Below are 18702 nucleotides of genomic sequence, written 5' to 3' on the forward strand. Positions count from 1 at the left end.
TATTAAATGTTTCTATATAATCTGATCTCTGCACTGAATTACTGACTAATCAATACGTTTAGATGCAAGTTTTCTAAAGACAAAAAAGGTGAGGTCGGGACATTTAAAGGTTTGTTCGATCTCCGAAGCTAGGCAGCAATCTCTTGGCTGCCAAAATTACTCAAAACCATCTGAGAAGCTCTCTGTTGTAGCACAGATTTTTTTACTGATATTTTATTGTAATCTACTAACTACATGAGAAATCTCCCTCAAAACTCTCGGGACATTTTCTATTATCAAAAAATTACATCACTAAAAGGTAGGGGCAGATATAGTGATAACTATTATTGGTGTAAGTTATCAGTTTAAGTGAAAATAAATTTGCACTTTTCCTCATGGCGTATGTAATATAAGACAGAATTTTTTTTTAATGCAAGGTTATGGTTTTTAAGTAGTATATACATTGATGTAACAGTGTGAGGGATTTATTGTTAATTCCTAATTATTAACTTTTCCCTCTCCCTCGACAAGGGAACGTAACAACAGTGACTTCAATACACTGCATGGCCGTGTTTTTATCTGAAGTACCACCCTGCTTCATTAACTAGGAGGCTCTTATCTTTCAGCAGATCCTAGAAGGGAAAAACATTAAACAGACATTATTGAGCATACGTTTTGATAGCGGTGAAGAGCAACTCCTCCATCCATTTCCTTGTACTAATTCGCGCATGATCATCAACAGAACCAGTCATGATAATTATTTCCTTACGTCTTTTGTTTTAGTAAGTTCTTTCTCTAGTGACGCCAAAAGATCTACAAATGATGGACGTTTCATCGGATCCAGATCCCAGCAGGACTTCATTATCTCGTAACTGTTAGAGGAAAAGATTAAGTTTAGTCAGCCAGCCCACGATCAAATGCGAGCCATTATATATAAGAGCTGATTTTCATTCTTTGAAAGATTATTTACATTTCATTCGGGCATCCATCCGGTTTCGCTAAAATTTGTCCTGACTGTAGATATTCGATGATTTCCATTGCTCCTCCAAGTTCGCAGTATGGCATTATACCTTGACAAGGAATGATAAGAAAAAAAAAACGTACTAGTGAGGGCACAATGAACTTAGTCCAGTTTATAGAGTGGGACACTTAAATAACACTTGGGGAAGTAATAATGATGCACTGACTATCAAATATAAGTTAAAGCGTTCACCTTCTGACTCGATCTCCCATAGAAGCACTCCAAACGACCACCTATCAAAAATATCATGCGCAATGATGTTTTTTTCCACTTGATTTCCAAATTTTAAAATATAATAAGACGATAACTCCTTCAAAAATTTCTCAATTTTTATTCGTAGCAGTCTCTAAGGGCAATAACGACAAATACGTTTTCAGCAAAACCCAGTTTTCTTTCCATTTCCCGCAGTTTTTCATCTCCTCGACAAATCATCTCGTTCCTACTTGGTTAAAGGATGCACAATTGTTTTGAATATGATCGGCCGAATTTTTCGGCGCATTACGATTAGTTCTAACAATAATCTTTTGGAGGACATGGGTAGAGATGACGGTAAAATCAACAACATTTAGGGTTTTTTGTGGTATAAATATATTCCATGTTGGTGTTGTTCGGTTTATTTATGAGTCACAGGAACCATCAAAACGTGATAAGAACTTCGTGTGTCACTTTTTGTTCTCACCACATTTTGACGTCATCTGTGATTACTTAACAGACCAACCGCAACATTGAACCTATTTGCTAGACAGAATGCAACACGGGATTTCTGTATTGCACCAGCTCGAAACTTAAGCATCTAAAGACAAATAAGACATGTCAACTTATGAAAACAACGAAATGGACAATAAAATGGACTCGCTCTCGTAAGATTTCTCAAATTATGCCTTACACGTCTGTCTTCGTGTTGAATGTGAAGAAGTCCAAAGACTCAAGGGCCATCCAACGAACTGGTAACATTCCCTGGTTTGTGGGAGAAATTGGAAAGTTTTACTTTCCGTACGATGATCCAGTATTCCAATGGATACAAGTAAACAACGATCTTTTATCATTTCAGTGTGTGGATACTTTGACCAATAACAACGACAATAGTGTTGTTGAAAGGGGGCGGGGGGGAGGAAATAAAATGATTTCACGCTGCTTAAGTTTCTATGTTAATTATGATAGGACAAACTGCCAAAGGTAACTTGAATGAATAAATTTCTAAGCTAATATTCATTAATGCTTTAATAGGAAATACAAGGGGGACGCTTTGAAATGCAGAGCAATCTTTGTTGAAAAGCCATAACTCTTAGAAGTTCTACCATACCCTTCGCCTTTCCCTAAACTTTGAGCAAACTAGTCATACCCTGGATAAAGTCTCGTATTCGCCACTTTCGTAAACATCACGTGACAAGCCGAAGTCGGAAACCATCGCAACATTCCTGTCTCCAAGAAGCACGTTTCTTGCAGCAAGGTCACGATGAACACACTACCAAAGAAAACCAAATAGAAATAACTAATTATAGGTTCCTTAGGGTGAAATAGAGCTTTTCAGTATCATCACTACCTTTTTACTTGCGAGGTGAGACATTCCACAGGCGACGTCTCTTGCAATCTTCAATTTGTCGACGCGTGTGAATCCGACAGATGTTATAGAATCATTGTAGTATGGATTTTCTCTGTTCTTCTTCAGTTCGTTTAGCAAACAGCCATTTGGAGCCAAACTAACAATCACCAAAATTGATTCTAGGTATTTAATCAAAAGTAACATGTTGGAGGAATACAAAAACTCGAGAAAAGAGAGTTAATTAATAAGATATTTGTTCTGTTGAACAAAACTGAAAGTATCCTTTAGGAAGACAAAAGGAAGGCCAAAAGTCTTTAAAAAGTTTTTCAGTAAATCTAGAAGATTATACAACTACAGTATCCACAGTAACAAATTTTTCTCTAGAATAATTACCAGACTTGGTACACGCTCCAATAAGACTTATGATATTAGGATGTTCACCAATTGTGACCAGGATTTGAAGCTCGTTGAGCAAGTCTTCCTTCTCTTTTTCTGTAGTATTGGCTGAAATGGAAAGTCCTCTTATTAATTATATTAACACCCTTGCGTTATTAATATTAATCAATCGATCAGTGTAGTGGGACAGTCGATCAGTAAAACAGTCGCTTCGTCAGTCATTCAATGAGACGGTCAGTCAGTCAATCAATCAATCAATCAATCAAACTATCAGTAAATCGATCCCTCAGACAAACGAACAACGATCGAATAAACCAAACGAGCCGATAAACCTGTTGACCCATTTCCTATCAATATTTTAGAATACTATTAAAATCCCTACCTTTAAGCTTCTTTACTGCACATGCCCTAGCATTTCCCTTTATGCACACCACGCCTTTAAACACTTCTCCGAACGCACCTTCCCCCAGCTTATCTTGAAGGATAACATCTGATCTGCGAATCTCCTCCCAGTTGCGACGAATGGAAATTTCTGTCTGCGGGAAAAGAGGAAAATCAGCTTCGTCCACTCAATCCTTTTTAAATATTTAAACGCACTTACCTCATCATAAACTTTATTTGGCCTGGAATTGCAATTTGATCCAAACTTGACACAAACAATCACGATGAATATAAATGCTAAGCCCAGCGGCAAAACTATGATCAGCATTAAATTCACAATAAACCTGTCTGGAAAAAAGACAACGAACGCATTAGTTTAGAAGTGGCTACGAGAGCCTAACTTTGGAAGAACTCTTTAGAACAGGAAGAGGACTGAATTATTCTTTGCAAGAAGACGCTTGCACAAATGTATTTGATATTTAACGCGATTAAGAAAACTCAGATTGAAAGACAAATGTTTAACAGCTCTGAGACGTAAGATAAATCTGCAGATAGTTTGTATTTCACATCAGGTTTAGGATGATTACCTGGCAGTGTGTTCTGTGTTAAAAATACACCATCTGACCTTCCATACATATTGTTGCTTGATAATCTAAGAGTGTATTCGGTAGAGGGTTCCAAGTCCTTCATGATCATTTTGGACTCAGGGTAAGGAACTGTCTTCGTAATGTTCTTCGATCTTGATGTCCATCGCTCTATGGTGTAGCTTTGTATTTGGTGAAGGCTGGCATTTACGGGCTCATCCCAAGTCAATATCAAATATCTTGTCTGCACATTCTCTACTATGAAGTCTATTGGCGGCGGCGGTTTTCCTAAACGGAATGAAAAACATCAACAAAAGCTCTGAAAATACTGGTGCTTGAACATATAACCAATATTTTAAATTTTTTTTTCTTCTTTATTAAGTATTTTAGGTGACTTAATTGTCAAGATATGCTATGCATGGTATTCCATATGCGTGATATTTTGCGCAGATAGAAAGTGACCATGATTGATTATGTCTGTCAATATCTTTCTACTTTTTTTTTTTGCTAGTATAGGTCAGAAGGAGCAAACGTTTAATAATCTATAAATTTATTGCAGTTATCTCTCAAGTGATCTCTTCCACCTCCCCCACATCAGTGGCTAACCTTTACTTCCTGGAGGACAACGAGATACGTTGCAATATTCCCATCGGACGTTTGGGTCTGTGGTATAACACCACGGTCCATCTAGGGCACTGCTATCCGGATTACGACACAAGTTCGAGTCATTTTTGGATTCAGCGACATCTTCAGGGACCCGCCAGTGACGATGAGGACACTGGGATTTCCAAGACTGACATGTACGACCAGACCGGGTGACGTTCACATTACCTCGGTAACCAAGACCGACTCCAAAGTAACAATCTTGGATAAATAAAACGCATTTATGACGTCAACTGAGGTACTGCACAAATAAAATAGTTAAAACTGGGAGACAAATTAATGTTTGAAGTCGTTTTGTAGTTGTGGAACGGAGGCCAGGACACTAAATTAGTGCCTCGGTTCCACGGTTCGGTTCTGCGACGGGAATTCTCTGTAATCGAATTACATTTAAGAACAGTACATAAATGACTGACCTATGCTGTTTGTGTTGTCACCTGCAAAAGAATGAAAAAACAGATTGCGGCATAGGTTAGGAAAGGACGAGCGAAATTATCAAACTCTGTGGTTTACGTAGCTACTCAAGCTTGCAATAATTGTAACATTGGGTGAAAAGATTAGACTAACAGCTTCAGGTGTTTTACTTTTGCATAGCTATAGAGTGTTCGCACTCGTAATTCTAAAGCGATTACAAAGTGTTTAAAAGTATAGTGGGAGCTTTAAGCCTTCTTCTCATTTCATTTGCCTGGAACCATCTATCTATCAAAAGGGTAAAAAAATTTTTGTATGATTTTAAAAATAATAAATAAAATCGCTTCGGGGTTCTATTCTGTTCTGGTTATAAAGAAAAAAGGCACCCATGAACAAGAGTGAAGTATGACTTTGGAACAATAATAAACTCCCCGACGAAGGCTTTGGAATCACATGGAATTTAGGGAGAACTGGGTGAGGGATCAGTCGTCGCCAAAAGTTACTTAAGGGTGTACTTTTTAACAATTATTCGTCTTAGGCTCAGTGAATTCTGAAGTCGAGGGAATTATTCAATAATATTCATGGAGCCTGAGGCGAATAATTAGTTTTAATAAAAATTTCTCAGGTGTTTTCGAATTCTGTTGTAAATATAACACATGACACATGGCGCACTACTTACGCGCGCATTGCAACAATAATACCTAAGAATATTAACTGTCAATGGGGGGGGGAGGGGGGGGAGGGTCATAAAAATTTTACAGGGCTTAATGGGGGGATCAGAAAATTTTATGGTTAAACAACCAAAATCCTAACTCCCATCACCAGGCCAAGTCCCTGCGATAAAGGATTTTTAGTAGTTGTGTAACACTCACCAGGGATATCTGGCCACTCATAGCACTCAGGAGCATCTCCACCATTAGCAGGTTGGTAGAACGAGCAGTTAATCATCTTTGAGTCGATGTGTGGGGACGAAACTACTGCTATTTTGAGAACATCAGCCTCTTTTTTGCAAACATCGTCCATCAAATAATCGCATGAGCTGCGACAAATCCTGCGATCTGTAGGCTCGCCCAAGGATTCGTCGCAAGGCCGGAAGTAATAGCGGCAGTATAAATCTTTGATTATAGGTTGACATTTTTCTGAGATGTTAAACCATTCGAAATAAGCATTAAATGACTTAGTTTCCACTTCTCCAAGATCCAATGTCGTTTGGTTACCATAAACGTACAAACTTTTGATTATATCCTTGCAAAATTCGCCTTTATACTCATAGAATATACAGGAAGCCTTTCTTGCGGATGCAGTAACTGGAGGAAATGCTGGAATGCAGCTAAGGATTAAAAAAAACAACAAAAGGAATAAAATGATTAAGCTGAAAAAAAATGTACAAAGGGGCTTTGGCACATCAGTGAACTGTTAAGCATACCAACCTTGCATTAGAATCCACTTGAGTGAAGTTATTATTTTCTGTTTATCGGTAAGAGAAAATAATGTCAATTATTATTGAAATAATAATGATAATACTCAAAATAGTACGTGGTTGTGCCGCCGAAAATTTTCTGCCGATGCAAAAAAAGCCAGAAGTATTGTTTTTTCAGTAAATTTGCTAAGCTGTGTTAAACACAAGTCTCACCTTGGAAGTCTTCACATAGAGAGGCGTGCTGCTCGCTACAATTGATACACTCCAGGAAAGGATCATGGGTTACTACACAACAGAACATCTTACGTTCTATAGACAAAGCTTCTGTGTCATTATAATTTTTCACAATATCGGTAAGTTTTCCAGCAGCAGCCTTTCCATCACTCCATTTCCAAGTACCATTCCTGCAACAAACGTATCCATAACCAATTTAGAAACGCTGACAAAAGAAGAGAAAAAATGCAAAAAATAGAAAGGTTATCATGTTATTACCAACTACCTCATGCATAGCTTGAGGTGGTTGGACTAAACAAAAGTCGCGTAAGTACACCATGACAATTTCCACTCACCAGATGTTGAGACCCATCCAGTACTTTATACCGTTAGTATTATTTGATACATTTTTAGCCAACTGAAGTTCTTCGATAGTTTGAATTTTTGCAAGATGACTTCTAAAATCTTTTGATCTGCATTCTTTATCTGCCTCTGTGTAGTTTACTTTTCCATGGTTGGTTCGAAGAGTTTTCGCATCAGAAAAATCTGATCGAGAGAAAATCAAACTTTTAAAAATTTAGTAATTTTAACAGACTCGCCTTCAAGTCAATTTTCAAACTAGTAGGTGAAAATAATTGTAAACCTTATACAAAACGTCAAATGGTTGACTTTTTTATTCTGTGTTTCGGAATCAACTCTTCATATGATACATATTGATGTAGTAGTTCCATGGATCTTCAGCTGACAAGGATTCTGTCTCAAACTTAAGCTTTGTAGAAATCCGTTTCCCATGAATAGCTTTTGATTATTATCTTTCCTCCGCAAGAGTAAAATGTTATTATAATGTATTCTCATTCGGCTGTGAGTATAGCATCTGAATCAAAACGAAAGTAACTTTTTCTACCAACCGGAAAGAGCCAAGATGATGCTCAAGAAGGTGAGAACAACAATGACGCGGCCTTGAGTCATTTCTATGCTGTTAGGATGGTAATCAGTGCATGAACAACAATCTAGTGTAAAGATGTAAAGATAAATACGAAAATAGTTCGTTTAACAGTTAATAACTTTGATGCAGAACGAATGATTTATTTAAAATCGATAAACAAAATAAAGGATAGCTATTAATTATATCAGCTCTATTCAATAATGTGAGTAAACTCGATCTGCAGAAAGACATGTATACATCAATTAGAATTGAGCGATCACATAACGTCAAATTGTATTTTATTATCCTAAATTAAATTCGGTTATTAAATCGATATCATCGGCATAAACATGTTTCGAACAACTCCAACTTTTCCTCTCCAGTTAACGAGTATTTCGAGATTGTAATATCCGTAGTGGCACTATAAAGTTCACCAGCGCAGACAATTACAAATGTTGTACAGATGTCGCTTTAAATTATGTTCGCAGCGTGCGAAATGCCAATTTGATGAAGGGCAAATCTTACTATTCAAACGCTACGTTGTTTGCATGCGTAAATTCTCTGTTTGAGACTCGCTTTCTTTTGTTGTATGAGATCAGTTCTTCTTCAGCTGAGTTGGACTTTTGTGAGACTGAAATGAGCTTAAAATACGGTCACCATTGCTAATAAGACCACTTCAGTAGTGCAAACATACATGTAGTTCTTCTTAAGGGCCATTCTTGGCCCCATTTATGAGACTGATCATCCTATAATACAGCTTACTAAATTAAGAGTCCACCGCTTACAAACTTTCCCAGTTAAAAACAGGATAACAATACTCTTCCAAACTCTACTCAGCCCGCCGTTACGTGACGTTTGAGTTAAACTAGGACAAACACTTCGTTGTGGTTAAACTGAATGCAAATGTGTGCAAAACGCACTAAACTTTTCCACATACGGAGGGACGCTCGATAGAATTTTGGATGCAATATAATATGATTATAATATAATATAAGGCTCTGACCTTTTTGGCTCCGCTGACCAAAACTTTCCCATAAATTTCGGCACGAAAGCTTGACTTAAGAAAGACGACGTCGGATTGCCAGTCAAGCGAGTAACACTGATTTCCTGTCGTGACATGCTCCAGTTCTGGGTAGAGGCGGAAATTACATTAACCAATGGTCTTTGTGGTCTTCTCTGCTGACCTTGTCAAAAGCAAAGTCACACATTCATTAATATCTGCCCTTAATGTGACAAACACACGCAAAATAGTTAATTCAGCGGTCCCTTAAAATATTTTAATTGACTTTTCAAGAAGCAAAAAAGTCTTTGCATTCAGACCCTCTTCAAAAAAACGTTGAGGTTAAATAATGTAAATTAGTCCCGAGAAAAACAGAGAGATTAAAGTCATCAGTTTTTCTCATGAGATTTTCAAATTATCCAACCGCAAAGACTAGTTATTTGATCTAGTTTGAGCTCCAATAAAAATGCGCATGCTCTGAGCATCTCAACAAGCGTTCTTATCTCTGAAGGTCAAATGTTTGTTCTCCCATTGTTCAAGTTAACCTTTTGCACTTCGCTCGACCACAAAGAATATTCATTTGATCCTCTTTGAGCTCCAATGAAACTGCGAAGGCTCAAAACATCTTGACGAATATAGAGTTAAAATGGTTATCGTTTTACGGTGGGTGAATGATGAAAAAAATATGTTATGTAGGGAGCACAATGACGTAAATTTACCTCGGAGCCTAACTAATCTCAGAGCAATCAGTGATTTAACAAAAATCGCTACTCAATTTTTTTACTTCGTTGGCACTTAGAATGTTCCTTTTCATAAAAAACAACACACAATTATCAGGGGGGTTGCTTTGGGTGTTTTCACGTCAGAGTAAAACAGATACAAGATAAGTGACATGAGATGAAACGAAACACACAACTGACCAGCGGAGTCATTTCCTCTGTTGGAATAAAGGGGGAAATTTTCTGAAGAAGCTGCGGTGCTGCGTCGGCGGGAGAGTATAGCAAGGTAGTTATAGCAGGGCAGTTGGCCACCGCTAAGAGTTTTAAAGTTTCGAGCGTTAGCCCTTTGTCAGAGCGAATTTTATTTTTTGTCCTGTCTTGCCTGGCTTTGCTGACGAGAATTGCTTAAAAGTTTTATTGAAAAAAAATATCGAGTTAAAACTAAACGGAGTCTTTCTGCTTATAACTCACACATAGACTTGAGAGTGACATCGTTATCTCGAATCTTATTAGCGATGCGAATGAAAATTTATCTCTACTAAAACAGCATTGTAGGGAGATCATTTCAGTAATCTGATCGGACCAGATTTACATACGCCATTGCAGCAAACAAACTAGCAAACTCCCATAACTTTAAAGCATGCATTTGAATTTAATTACCATTACTTTCCTTGTATTTACTGACTGAGTAGAGGTATTCTGGTATATGAATCATCGATGGAAAAGAATAATGCTTTCCGTAAGATCATTGCATGTTTCTGAAGAAAACATTGCCGTGACAATCATTAAACTTGAGTTCGTTTGCCAAACTAGTACCGTTGTTTTGTTTTTTCAAAAGTGTACAAGTGTACATACGTGTCAGATTTTGACATCTTGAGGAAAAAAATGTTTCGAAGTTTATTTGGAAGCCTTTTAAATCACCTTTATCATTACGCAATTAAAAATGTTTCGGTGAAGCCTCTCTCTTAATTTGTATCACCTCTGTTTTACCTGCCATTTACTCGCTCAAAAATTGAAGGATCTTGCAGTAATTGCAGCCCTGAAACATTCGGGTTCTTTTTTTAAGATTTAGATAAAAAAGAAGTGCTATTTACCAGCCTAGGTCGGTCCTTAATGAGAAAAATTGTGCCCTCTATCTTGAGTAAAGTTTTCCCCGATTTTAACTGTCCAAAATACGGATCTTTCTCTACATATAATATACTTCCATATTGATATATACATTACTGTTGATCTAAACATAACTCAGCCGTGGTTGTAATGTTGTAGTAAATGAAGTATCTAATCAACTCAAAATGATTGACAAATGCTTGTTAAGCTGGTATAATCTCAACAAATGCAGTGAGCTTCTCAGGGAATTTTTTCTCGCTTTTAAAGCTAATCTTCTCCCTTTTTCCGTCAAATTTTTTACTAACAAAACGGGGATTAGCTCCAATCACGATCTCAAAAACCCAAGGTTTTTTCAAACGCACGCGAGCCTCAAGCTAAGCTATACCCAATCAGATTTATATTTGATATTTATTTCTATATTCATGTTTCGATATTTATTTATTCGTCCATTTGTTTATCCATGTATTTATTGATTTATCGTCTTGTTTGTCGACTTTGTCTGTTTGTTTATCTTTGAATTCACATGTTTTCTTTCTCTTTGCTTTGTTTCAGTCTATATCTTTGGTTGCATTCCAGCATTTACTCCGATAAAATCCTCCACAAAAAGTGCTCCCTGTATATTGTTTGAGTATAAAGGAAAATTTTGCAGAGATCTAATCACAAGTTTGTTGGTTTATGGTGACTGGAGTACAGTGAATTTTGGTGAAAAGAAAACGAAGGCTATGGAAGACTTTTTGAAACTGTTTGAGATTACGTCGATGTGCAAACTCTAAAGGAGCCCATCTAATTAAATCCCTTTGGTAGTATACACTTGTGTTCATCGAGACCTCGCGGCAAGAAACGTGGACGAATGCCCAAACGCAATATAATCATCTTTGAGCTTACAGATATCCATTTTTTCAGAAGGCTTTTATGAGGACTCATAAAACTGAAATATTTTTCCGTTAATAGTTACAATATCATGAAGTCGTGATGAAGTTTGGAGCCAGCAAGGCTTCCATTATTTTCAGAGCTAATGAAGCTAATTGAGAAAGGACTTATTTAAAAAAAGACGTAATACGATGTTCATGTATTTACAATTATTAACTGTGTATTTACAGCTAATTCCGAGGATTATGTAGTAATACTTAACGGCGGAGAGACTGGTCGTTTAAGGTATTCGTTTTACTATGCCCAGTTTAATGCTTCCTTTCTACTTAAACAACAGCAAGTTGTGACATAATTCATAATACACATGAAAACCGTAGTCAGATGTAATGTCATTGTTATACTTCAAATTAAGGAATGCATGCGCAAAAGAAGCAAATGATGCAAGCAGTCAGAGGCCAGCCAATGAGTCATCTATCGGGCGGACCTGTATGGAGTTGATCTTTGGCCTAAGGATAACAACAAGAAAAAGTTATACTAAAAACAATACTAAATAAATTACAACAGTGAAATTTTGCATTAGTTATATTGTTTCACTTTATCATCTTTTCTATCCTCTTTTGTTGTTCTGTTTGATGCGCGATTTCATTTTTCCATTCACAGAGAAATCATTCTTAGAGGGGTCTTTTAAAAACATCAGATCAGATCCTGAAAAAAAAATCACGCCAACCATTTGAATCAGCAGATAACTACTTACATTCCATATTCTTTACAAAACAAATTGTATTTCTATTGTTGTCCTTGATTTATTATGAAATACAGACGACATTCATGTTCAAGTCAGAGTTAATCAACGATCATGGACAAGATAACTGGATTTTTCTTGCGTGAATGGGTAACCTAGCTAATTTTCGGCATCAGCGTCAGAAATGCAACCACGATACCAACACCAAGGACAACATAAACTCCCACCATGCTCAGCAGGCCGATACGCTTGCGAGACAAAGCTTCAACAAAATAGGGATTAAAAAGAAAGCTAAGAGTTTTTTTTTTTTTCAATAAATTGTAGTCAATGGTATATGCCATAATCAACATTGTGGGTTTGTGTGCCGGGTTTACGTTATTCTTAACTTTCTTAAAAGTTAAAAATGATATAAAGCAAGGCAAGAGGTGTTTATTTATTCCCACTGCCGCCAATAGCGCCGATGTTGTTTAGATGTGGGTCATGCATAATTCACACCCCTAAGGAAAAGGCTTATATGCCTCGTCCATCTGAGGATTCAAAAATTATTGCCTCCTGCCCGTTTCTTGTTCCTCAGGACATCCATCCGGTATCCCACCATTTTCGTTTTGAAAGTGTCCTCGATATCACCTTTTGCCAACAGGTCCGAGAATGTAATACAGAGGTTAATTCTGAAAATTTAGAAAGAGGGGCCCAGAGAAATTGTGGTGAGATGCAAACCTTACTCCAAACCCACGGCAAATGGCCATGAATTATAAACGATCTGCTTAAATCAAAGGACATAAACTGAAATTCCAAAATGAGTAACAAGATGACAATATTGTCCTGTATCATTTACCAGCTGTGCGATCACATGGTGGTTGATTTGTGACATGACGGAGTCCTGGCCCATCTGCAATAAACACGAACTCTTCTCTTTCTCGTACAAGCTGAGCAGCTTCTCCATAACTCTTCATCACGTTATCTGCCGCTTTTATTCGGTGCCAGATCGTTTGATATGTCTCGTATTGACTTCTTCTGAATGCCTTATAAGTGCTTGACGATTACATCGCCCCTACTTGATAAAAAGACCTCATGATTTCTTCGAGGTTGTTAGTAGGATTTTCTGCGTTTCTTACTGTAAAGAAGGCCGCAAGGTTAGCTGTGTATGTTGAAACAGATATCAGGATGGTGAACCGGTAGCAGCCAGCGAGAATGCGACCTGAGAGAAACCAGGTTAAAATATACTATTTCAAGCTTTTCGACCAATCGTAGAGCTTAAATTTTTAACACACAAAGGTGACGGAACATTGCTCCCTGTGAGAATAAAGACCAATGTAAATAAGACGCAGAGAAGGTCACTCAACATGGGGATGTGTTATTTCAACCTTTGGCTTTAGTGACCTTTTCATGGTTAGGGCAAGCTTCTTATGATGAACTATCTACATGTTTCATCAACTCAACCTCAGCGAAATCTAAGATATATCTCAGACATTATTCGCTCAAGAATGTTTGCGATGCTTCAGTAAACAGAGACAACCACTAGCGAATGACTTTTTTATGGACTTACACAAACGTGTTAATTTTTTCGCTTTACTTTTTTTTAAAGTTTCTTTTAAGTTTATAATAAGAGGCCCTACTCTTGTATTTACGAGAAGAGCGCGAAAAAAGCCGCTAATTCACAAGAGTGTACATAGTTTAAAGGAGGACCCTACATGTGATAGTTTTAGTACTTACCAGGCAGTGTCCTCTGTGTTACCAATACACCCTCTGACCTTCCATTCATATTGTTGCTTGATAATCTGATGGTGTATTCTGTGGAGGGATCTAAGTTCTCCAAAATCATTTGGGTATCAGGGTACGGAACTGTCTTCACTAATATAAAGTTTTCCGATCTTAATGTCCTCCTTTCTACAGTGTATTTTTGTATTTGGTAAAGGCTGGCATTTTCTGGCTCATTCCAAGTCAAAATAAAATATCTCGTCTGAACATTCTCTACTGTGAAGCGTCTCGGAGGAGGCGGTAATCTAGTGTACAGAGAGGACAACAACAAACGCATTTAAAAGTCTAATGAATATTGCGACAGTGTAATCGAGATAGTTGTCGCGATTAACAACAGTCATTATGACCCAAACCTTTTCCACGACTGATTTTGAAATTTATTGACTTTACCTCTTGGAGGAAAACGAGATATATTGCAATATTCCCATCGCACGTTTGGGTCTGTGGTATAACACCACGGTCCATCTGGGGCACTGCTGTCCGGGTTATGACACAGGTTCGAGTCATTTTTGGATTTGACAACATCTTTAGGGATCCGCCAGTGACGATGAGGACACTGGGATTTCCAAGACTGACACATACGACCAGACCGGGTGACGTTCACATTTCCATGGTAACCAAAACCCACTCCATAGTAACAATCTAAGAGAAACTGGATATTTGAGTTTATGGCAGTGCAAACGTGGAGTTTCTGTGCACTGAACATTAATGTACCCTTAAGCTATAGATCGGAGGGCGAGAGTGTGCAAAAGTCATCCAGTTTGCGATAGTGAGATTAAAGAAACCAATATATTATAATATCTTGAAGGAGGTTATTCTACAAACAGTGTGGTTTTTGTGTCATCACCTTTGGGAAGAGAAAAAATATTGGAGTGCGTCTCAAGATATGATAACAAGTATAAAAAAATTGTAAAAGTTGTAATCTTGGGTGCATACTAAAATTTAGAGGATTCTATCGTCAATCTAGTTGTCAAAGTGTTGCACTGAATGTTCCCACTGACCAAGAGTCGCGCCGCTTGAGCAATAATAAAGTCTACTATAGTATAACGGGAACTCTAGCTTTCTTCTGAGTTCTCTTGCCTGTTATCTTCTCCTCATCACCCCTTCTGTCATAAGGGAAATGTAAAATATTTGAATATTTTTTTAGGATCATAAAACAAGTTCGCCAAGTTTAATTTGAGAATGACGCCATGCTTTGTCCATGACGCTGCTTATAAACTAGTATCATTCTCTGAGATCGTGCACCGGCTTCCTGAACAGTGGAGCTTAACTTTGGAACAGAACCAGAAGGCCTGAGATACTAGTTCTGACAAGCTCTGATCCCCACACACCTGGTATGTGAACTGGCTAACAACACCGAGAAGATGATGTCGTTCTAGGGTTTCTGTAAATGCAGAGAATTTACATAATTTCTTGGTGCAAGAGTCATAAATAAGGTTGCTTGACTGTATTTCATCATCATTTCTCACCTGGGAAATCTTCACATATAAAGGCGTGCTCCTCACTACAGTTAGTGCACTCCAGGAGAGTATCATGGATTACCATACAGCATAACTTCCTAGGTTCCTTAGACTGTGCTTCTGTACGATTAAAATTGTTCACAACGTCGACAAGTTGTATACCAGCCGTATTGTTATCACTCCATTTCCAATCGCCAATCCTGTAACGAACATGTCCGACGTGTCCAGAAAAGAAATAGCATTAAAATGTGTAAACGTAACGACAGAGGAATCAAGAAGGCCCTTATCTGATATATACTAAAACAGTGGATAGCGTTGAAGGCCGTCATTGGTTAATCAAACTCTAAATATCCTTTGCTATGCACCACCGGACGACTTGCGCGGAATTTACGCCCGAAAATATTGAAATCGTTGCAGGAACAAATGAGCTAAAGATTATCTTCTTTTTACAGATCATCTCAATGTTTTAGTATATTCTACAAAAAAACAGACAACCACCTCCACATCTGTCGATGAATAGTTGTTAATTAGTAATACTACTGGCATCAAACTACGACACACATTATTTGTCAAAAATGATGAACAGCGGAATAAACTTAAGTACGCAGTAAATAATTGTTACTCATCAGACATGGAGACTCGTCCAATATTTCATGCCGTTAGTGGTATTTGATATATTTTTAGCTAACTGAAGGTCGTCAGCGTTTCTAATTTTTGCGAGATGGTCACTATGGTTTTTTGTTTTACATGCTTTGTCTGCGTCTGTGTAATTCCGTTTTTGGTGGTGAACTCTGAATGGTCTTGCACCAGAAGCGCCTACAGGTCATAAAAGTGAACATAACAGTAATTTAAGATTAAAATTTCATTTTTTTTCTTATCGCGATGATAAGTGCTTAAACTACATTAAAATTATTTAATTAATCTTCTTCTTGTTATGATGAGCGGTAAGCTCCCACAGGAATTCTCAATAATTCAGTTCGCGGCCAAGCCAGAGGAGACAAAAGAAAATCTTATCGTGAACAACTCTGTGAAAGTCTGAGTGATTATATTTTCTTTATCCAAATGATCGTTGCTCATGTCATAGAGATTCCGTCACTCACTTTGTGGAACATGACAAGATCTCTGTAAACGACACGATTGGCAATTAAAACGTTTTTTTTATTAAGGTCGTCTCTTATCATCAGCATGGGTAAATATAAACTGGACCATTGGACCCTTGGACGATTGGACTATTTTATTGGACTATTTTTTGGACTATTTTTGGACCATTTTATCGGGGGGGGGAGAGGTAGACCATTAGTGCTTAAGGAAGGGTGGGATGCAGTCTATCAGTACTCAGGAAGGGGTGAGAAACAGACTGTTGTTACTGGGGGAGGGGTGGAAGACGAACAATTAGAGTAGGAGGTGGTTGTATTTGAAAATGCTACTGATTAATGGAGTTGTAAACGGATCATACAAATTGTTTTGAGCATACAAATTATTTTTTTCTTCCTCTCCCCCGATAAAATGGTCCAAAAAATGGTCCCAAAATTGTTCAAAAAAAGATCGAAAAAGTGGTCCAAAAGTTGTCTAAAAAATAGTCCAAAAATAGTCCAGTAATCCAGGGGTCCAATGGTCCAGTCCATATTTTACCCTATGCTCCTATTACCATGTATCGTCTGTATGTGTATCTTGGTTAAAAAAAAATTAAAATTCCTCTTTCCACCAACCCCAATGAGCCAGCATAGTGTTGAATATGGTAAGAACAACAATGGCACGAACTTGAGCCATTTCTATGCTGTAAGGCTGGTTACCAGTACAAGCATTTCAATCAAATGTGAAATGAAAAGATAAAGACGAAATTAATTCGAGGTCACGAAATGATGATCAAATTAAAATTTTTCAGTAACGAAACTGCACAAGAGCTACTGAGTCCTCCAACTCAACTAAAAGCTCAGTGTATTATCGACATTCGGAAAGTCCGGAGCAATATGACATGAATAAATCAGTATTGACAGATCAGTCGATACTACATTATCTTTGACTATTTTGTTTGATAATTTATAAATCATTTTGAAAGTTAAATCCGATTCCTTCTTTTAAATGAGATCAAATTTTTCATAATTAACTCTTCTACTAAAGAATGATAGTTTAGAAGTAATGTTCTTCCATGGGTATCCCAATAACAAGTAGAATACCTAATTAATTTTTACAACCTTTGATCCTTGGAGGCTGCTTGAACGATGTAATCGCTAGTAAACAATGGTCGCAGCACGTACGATGCCAATTTGCTTGAGGGCAAACCTACATACTCCCACGCTGCGTTGTCTGGATACTATTTGAGACTCGTTTTCCCGTAGTATAAGATCAGTTCGTCCCTTCTCCCGCCCGCTTTGGTGGAGATAGGTTTCTAGATTTTGTGGAATTAAATGTGCGTCAAATACATTTAACGCCATAAACTGATCCAAGTTAGTTTTGCGGACAGAGTTGTTCTTCATGGCCGTTTTGTTAATCTCAATAAATTAAATGATCACCCCAAAATACTGCTCTCTTAATAACTAGTGGTTCTGCAGCACACACACACTGTCATAGACACTGTTTTCCACTGTGAATAATTAAAAACAGGAAAAACAATGAAACGTCAAAGCACTAAGGATTATGTTTAGTATTTGACCCGCGGTAACGTGACGTTTAAATCTGGGTACACTAAATGCAAATATTTATCGTCCAAATGCACCAAATTTCTAAATTGCACTGAGTTTCTAAAACTAAATGGTTTAAAATTCCCTTTCCTTTCAAATGAAAAAGTTTAGAAGCAAACACATTCATCAAGGGCACACAGGCAAGCAGTGATTTTGCATGAGTTTGTATGAACCACTTACCAACCCAGTAAATACCTTTTTGCTGACTGCTATATTCCTTCACAAGGCTCTGACCTCTACGGCGCAAACCTCACTGACACGTTACTTTGATTTTCAGCTCGAAAGTTTGAGTTATGAAAGATGATTTCGAATGAACAGCCACGCGAATGACACCGACTTCCTGTCACGACATGTTTCCGTTCTAAAACAACACAAGTTAATAACCTTAATAGGGGAGGTCTTTCCAGAGGCGGAAATTGCGAAAACTTATTGTCTCCATTCCTTTTTCATTAATATCTGTCGTTAGTGTGACACACGTATGCCACAACAATGCAAAATAATAGTTTTTGTGCTCCGATGATTTCCAATTTCCAAAAAAGAAGCAGACAATTTTTTTTCATTCGTTTCTGGATCTTTTTTCGATATGAGCTTTCCTAAGTACTGCTATTCGTTTAGCTATAGTTAAAAGCCAGACTAGTGAAGAAAAGAACACCGGCGCCTGGAGCTACCACATTAACATGATTTCCAAAACGTCCCGATAAGAGGCAAATTGCAGACTGGAACATCGATCAGTCGAATTGAGTTGCTTCGTTTTTGCGTCAAGGGCGAATATTTTTTTAACAAGGTGTGTTAGAAATGATCGATAACTGCATATGGTCTATTGGATTGAAGT

General features: G+C 37.5%; 2 protein-coding genes across 11 annotated transcripts; both read right to left on the bottom strand.

The window, feature by feature from the left end:
• LOC113667947 (muscle, skeletal receptor tyrosine protein kinase) lies at positions 1-8674 on the bottom strand. The gene is made up of 19 exons (XM_089196988.1): positions 8537-8674; positions 7517-7618; positions 6965-7154; positions 6609-6799; positions 6406-6442; positions 5848-6305; positions 4981-5001; positions 4511-4768; positions 3908-4192; positions 3541-3668; positions 3322-3475; positions 2937-3047; positions 2544-2722; positions 2343-2465; positions 1887-1957; positions 1193-1233; positions 950-1049; positions 749-851; positions 1-611 (listed from the first exon to the last, which is right to left on the bottom strand). Exons 2-19 carry the CDS (start codon positions 7575-7577, stop codon positions 555-557), a joined length of 2568 nt encoding a protein of 855 aa, XP_089053114.1. The 5' UTR covers positions 7578-7618; positions 8537-8674; the 3' UTR covers positions 1-554.
• A 2843-nt stretch (positions 8675-11517) lies between these two features.
• On the bottom strand, positions 11518-18257 carry LOC149053887 (titin-like). Of its 10 annotated transcripts, none has more exons than XR_016183965.1 (7): positions 18066-18243; positions 17385-17578; positions 15199-15389; positions 14120-14371; positions 13685-13974; positions 12807-13169; positions 11518-11735 (listed from the first exon to the last, which is right to left on the bottom strand). XR_016183965.1 is itself a non-coding variant. In XM_089197430.1 (6 exons), the coding sequence occupies exons 4-6, from the start codon at positions 14155-14157 to the stop codon at positions 13012-13014; spliced, it is 486 nt and encodes a 161-aa protein (XP_089053556.1). In that variant the 5' UTR covers positions 14158-14371; positions 15199-15389; positions 17385-17578; positions 18066-18245; the 3' UTR covers positions 11518-13011. The 10 variants fall into 10 exon arrangements, 5 of the variants coding, with proteins under 5 accessions (XP_089053556.1, XP_089053562.1, XP_089053567.1 ...); XR_016183966.1 differs by having other exon boundaries at positions 18051-18238; XR_016183967.1 differs by lacking the exon at positions 17385-17578 and having other exon boundaries at positions 18066-18257.
• Positions 18258-18702: the final 445 nt, after the last annotated feature.

This window comes from Pocillopora damicornis, chromosome 1, assembly GCF_964200805.1.
Source record: "Pocillopora damicornis chromosome 1, jaPocDami1.2, whole genome shotgun sequence".
NCBI lineage: Eukaryota > Metazoa > Cnidaria > Anthozoa > Scleractinia > Pocilloporidae > Pocillopora > Pocillopora damicornis.

Excerpts from the sequence above, each read along its gene's own strand:
- LOC113667947 (XM_089196988.1), bottom strand. The coding sequence starts at position 7,577 with ATGACTCAAGGCCGCGTCATTGTTGTTCTCACCTTCTTGAGCATCATC. Across the intron at positions 4,769-4,980 it reads TGACAACACAAACAGCATAG|ATTGTTACTTTGGAGTCGGT; the intron begins GTCAGTCATTTA and ends TATTTATCCAAG. Across the intron at positions 852-949 it reads GATGGATGCCCGAATGAAAT|TTACGAGATAATGAAGTCCT; the intron begins GTAAATAATCTT and ends TTCCTCTAACAG.
- LOC149053887 (XM_089197441.1), bottom strand. The coding sequence starts at position 14,157 with ATGGGAATATTGCAATATATCTCGTTTTCCTCCAAGAG. Across the intron at positions 13,975-14,119 it reads ATCTCGTTTTCCTCCAAGAG|ATTACCGCCTCCTCCGAGAC; the intron begins GTAAAGTCAATA and ends TCTGTACACTAG. Across the intron at positions 13,170-13,684 it reads AACACAGAGGACACTGCCTG|GTCGCATTCTCGCTGGCTGC; the intron begins GTAAGTACTAAA and ends GGTTTCTCTCAG.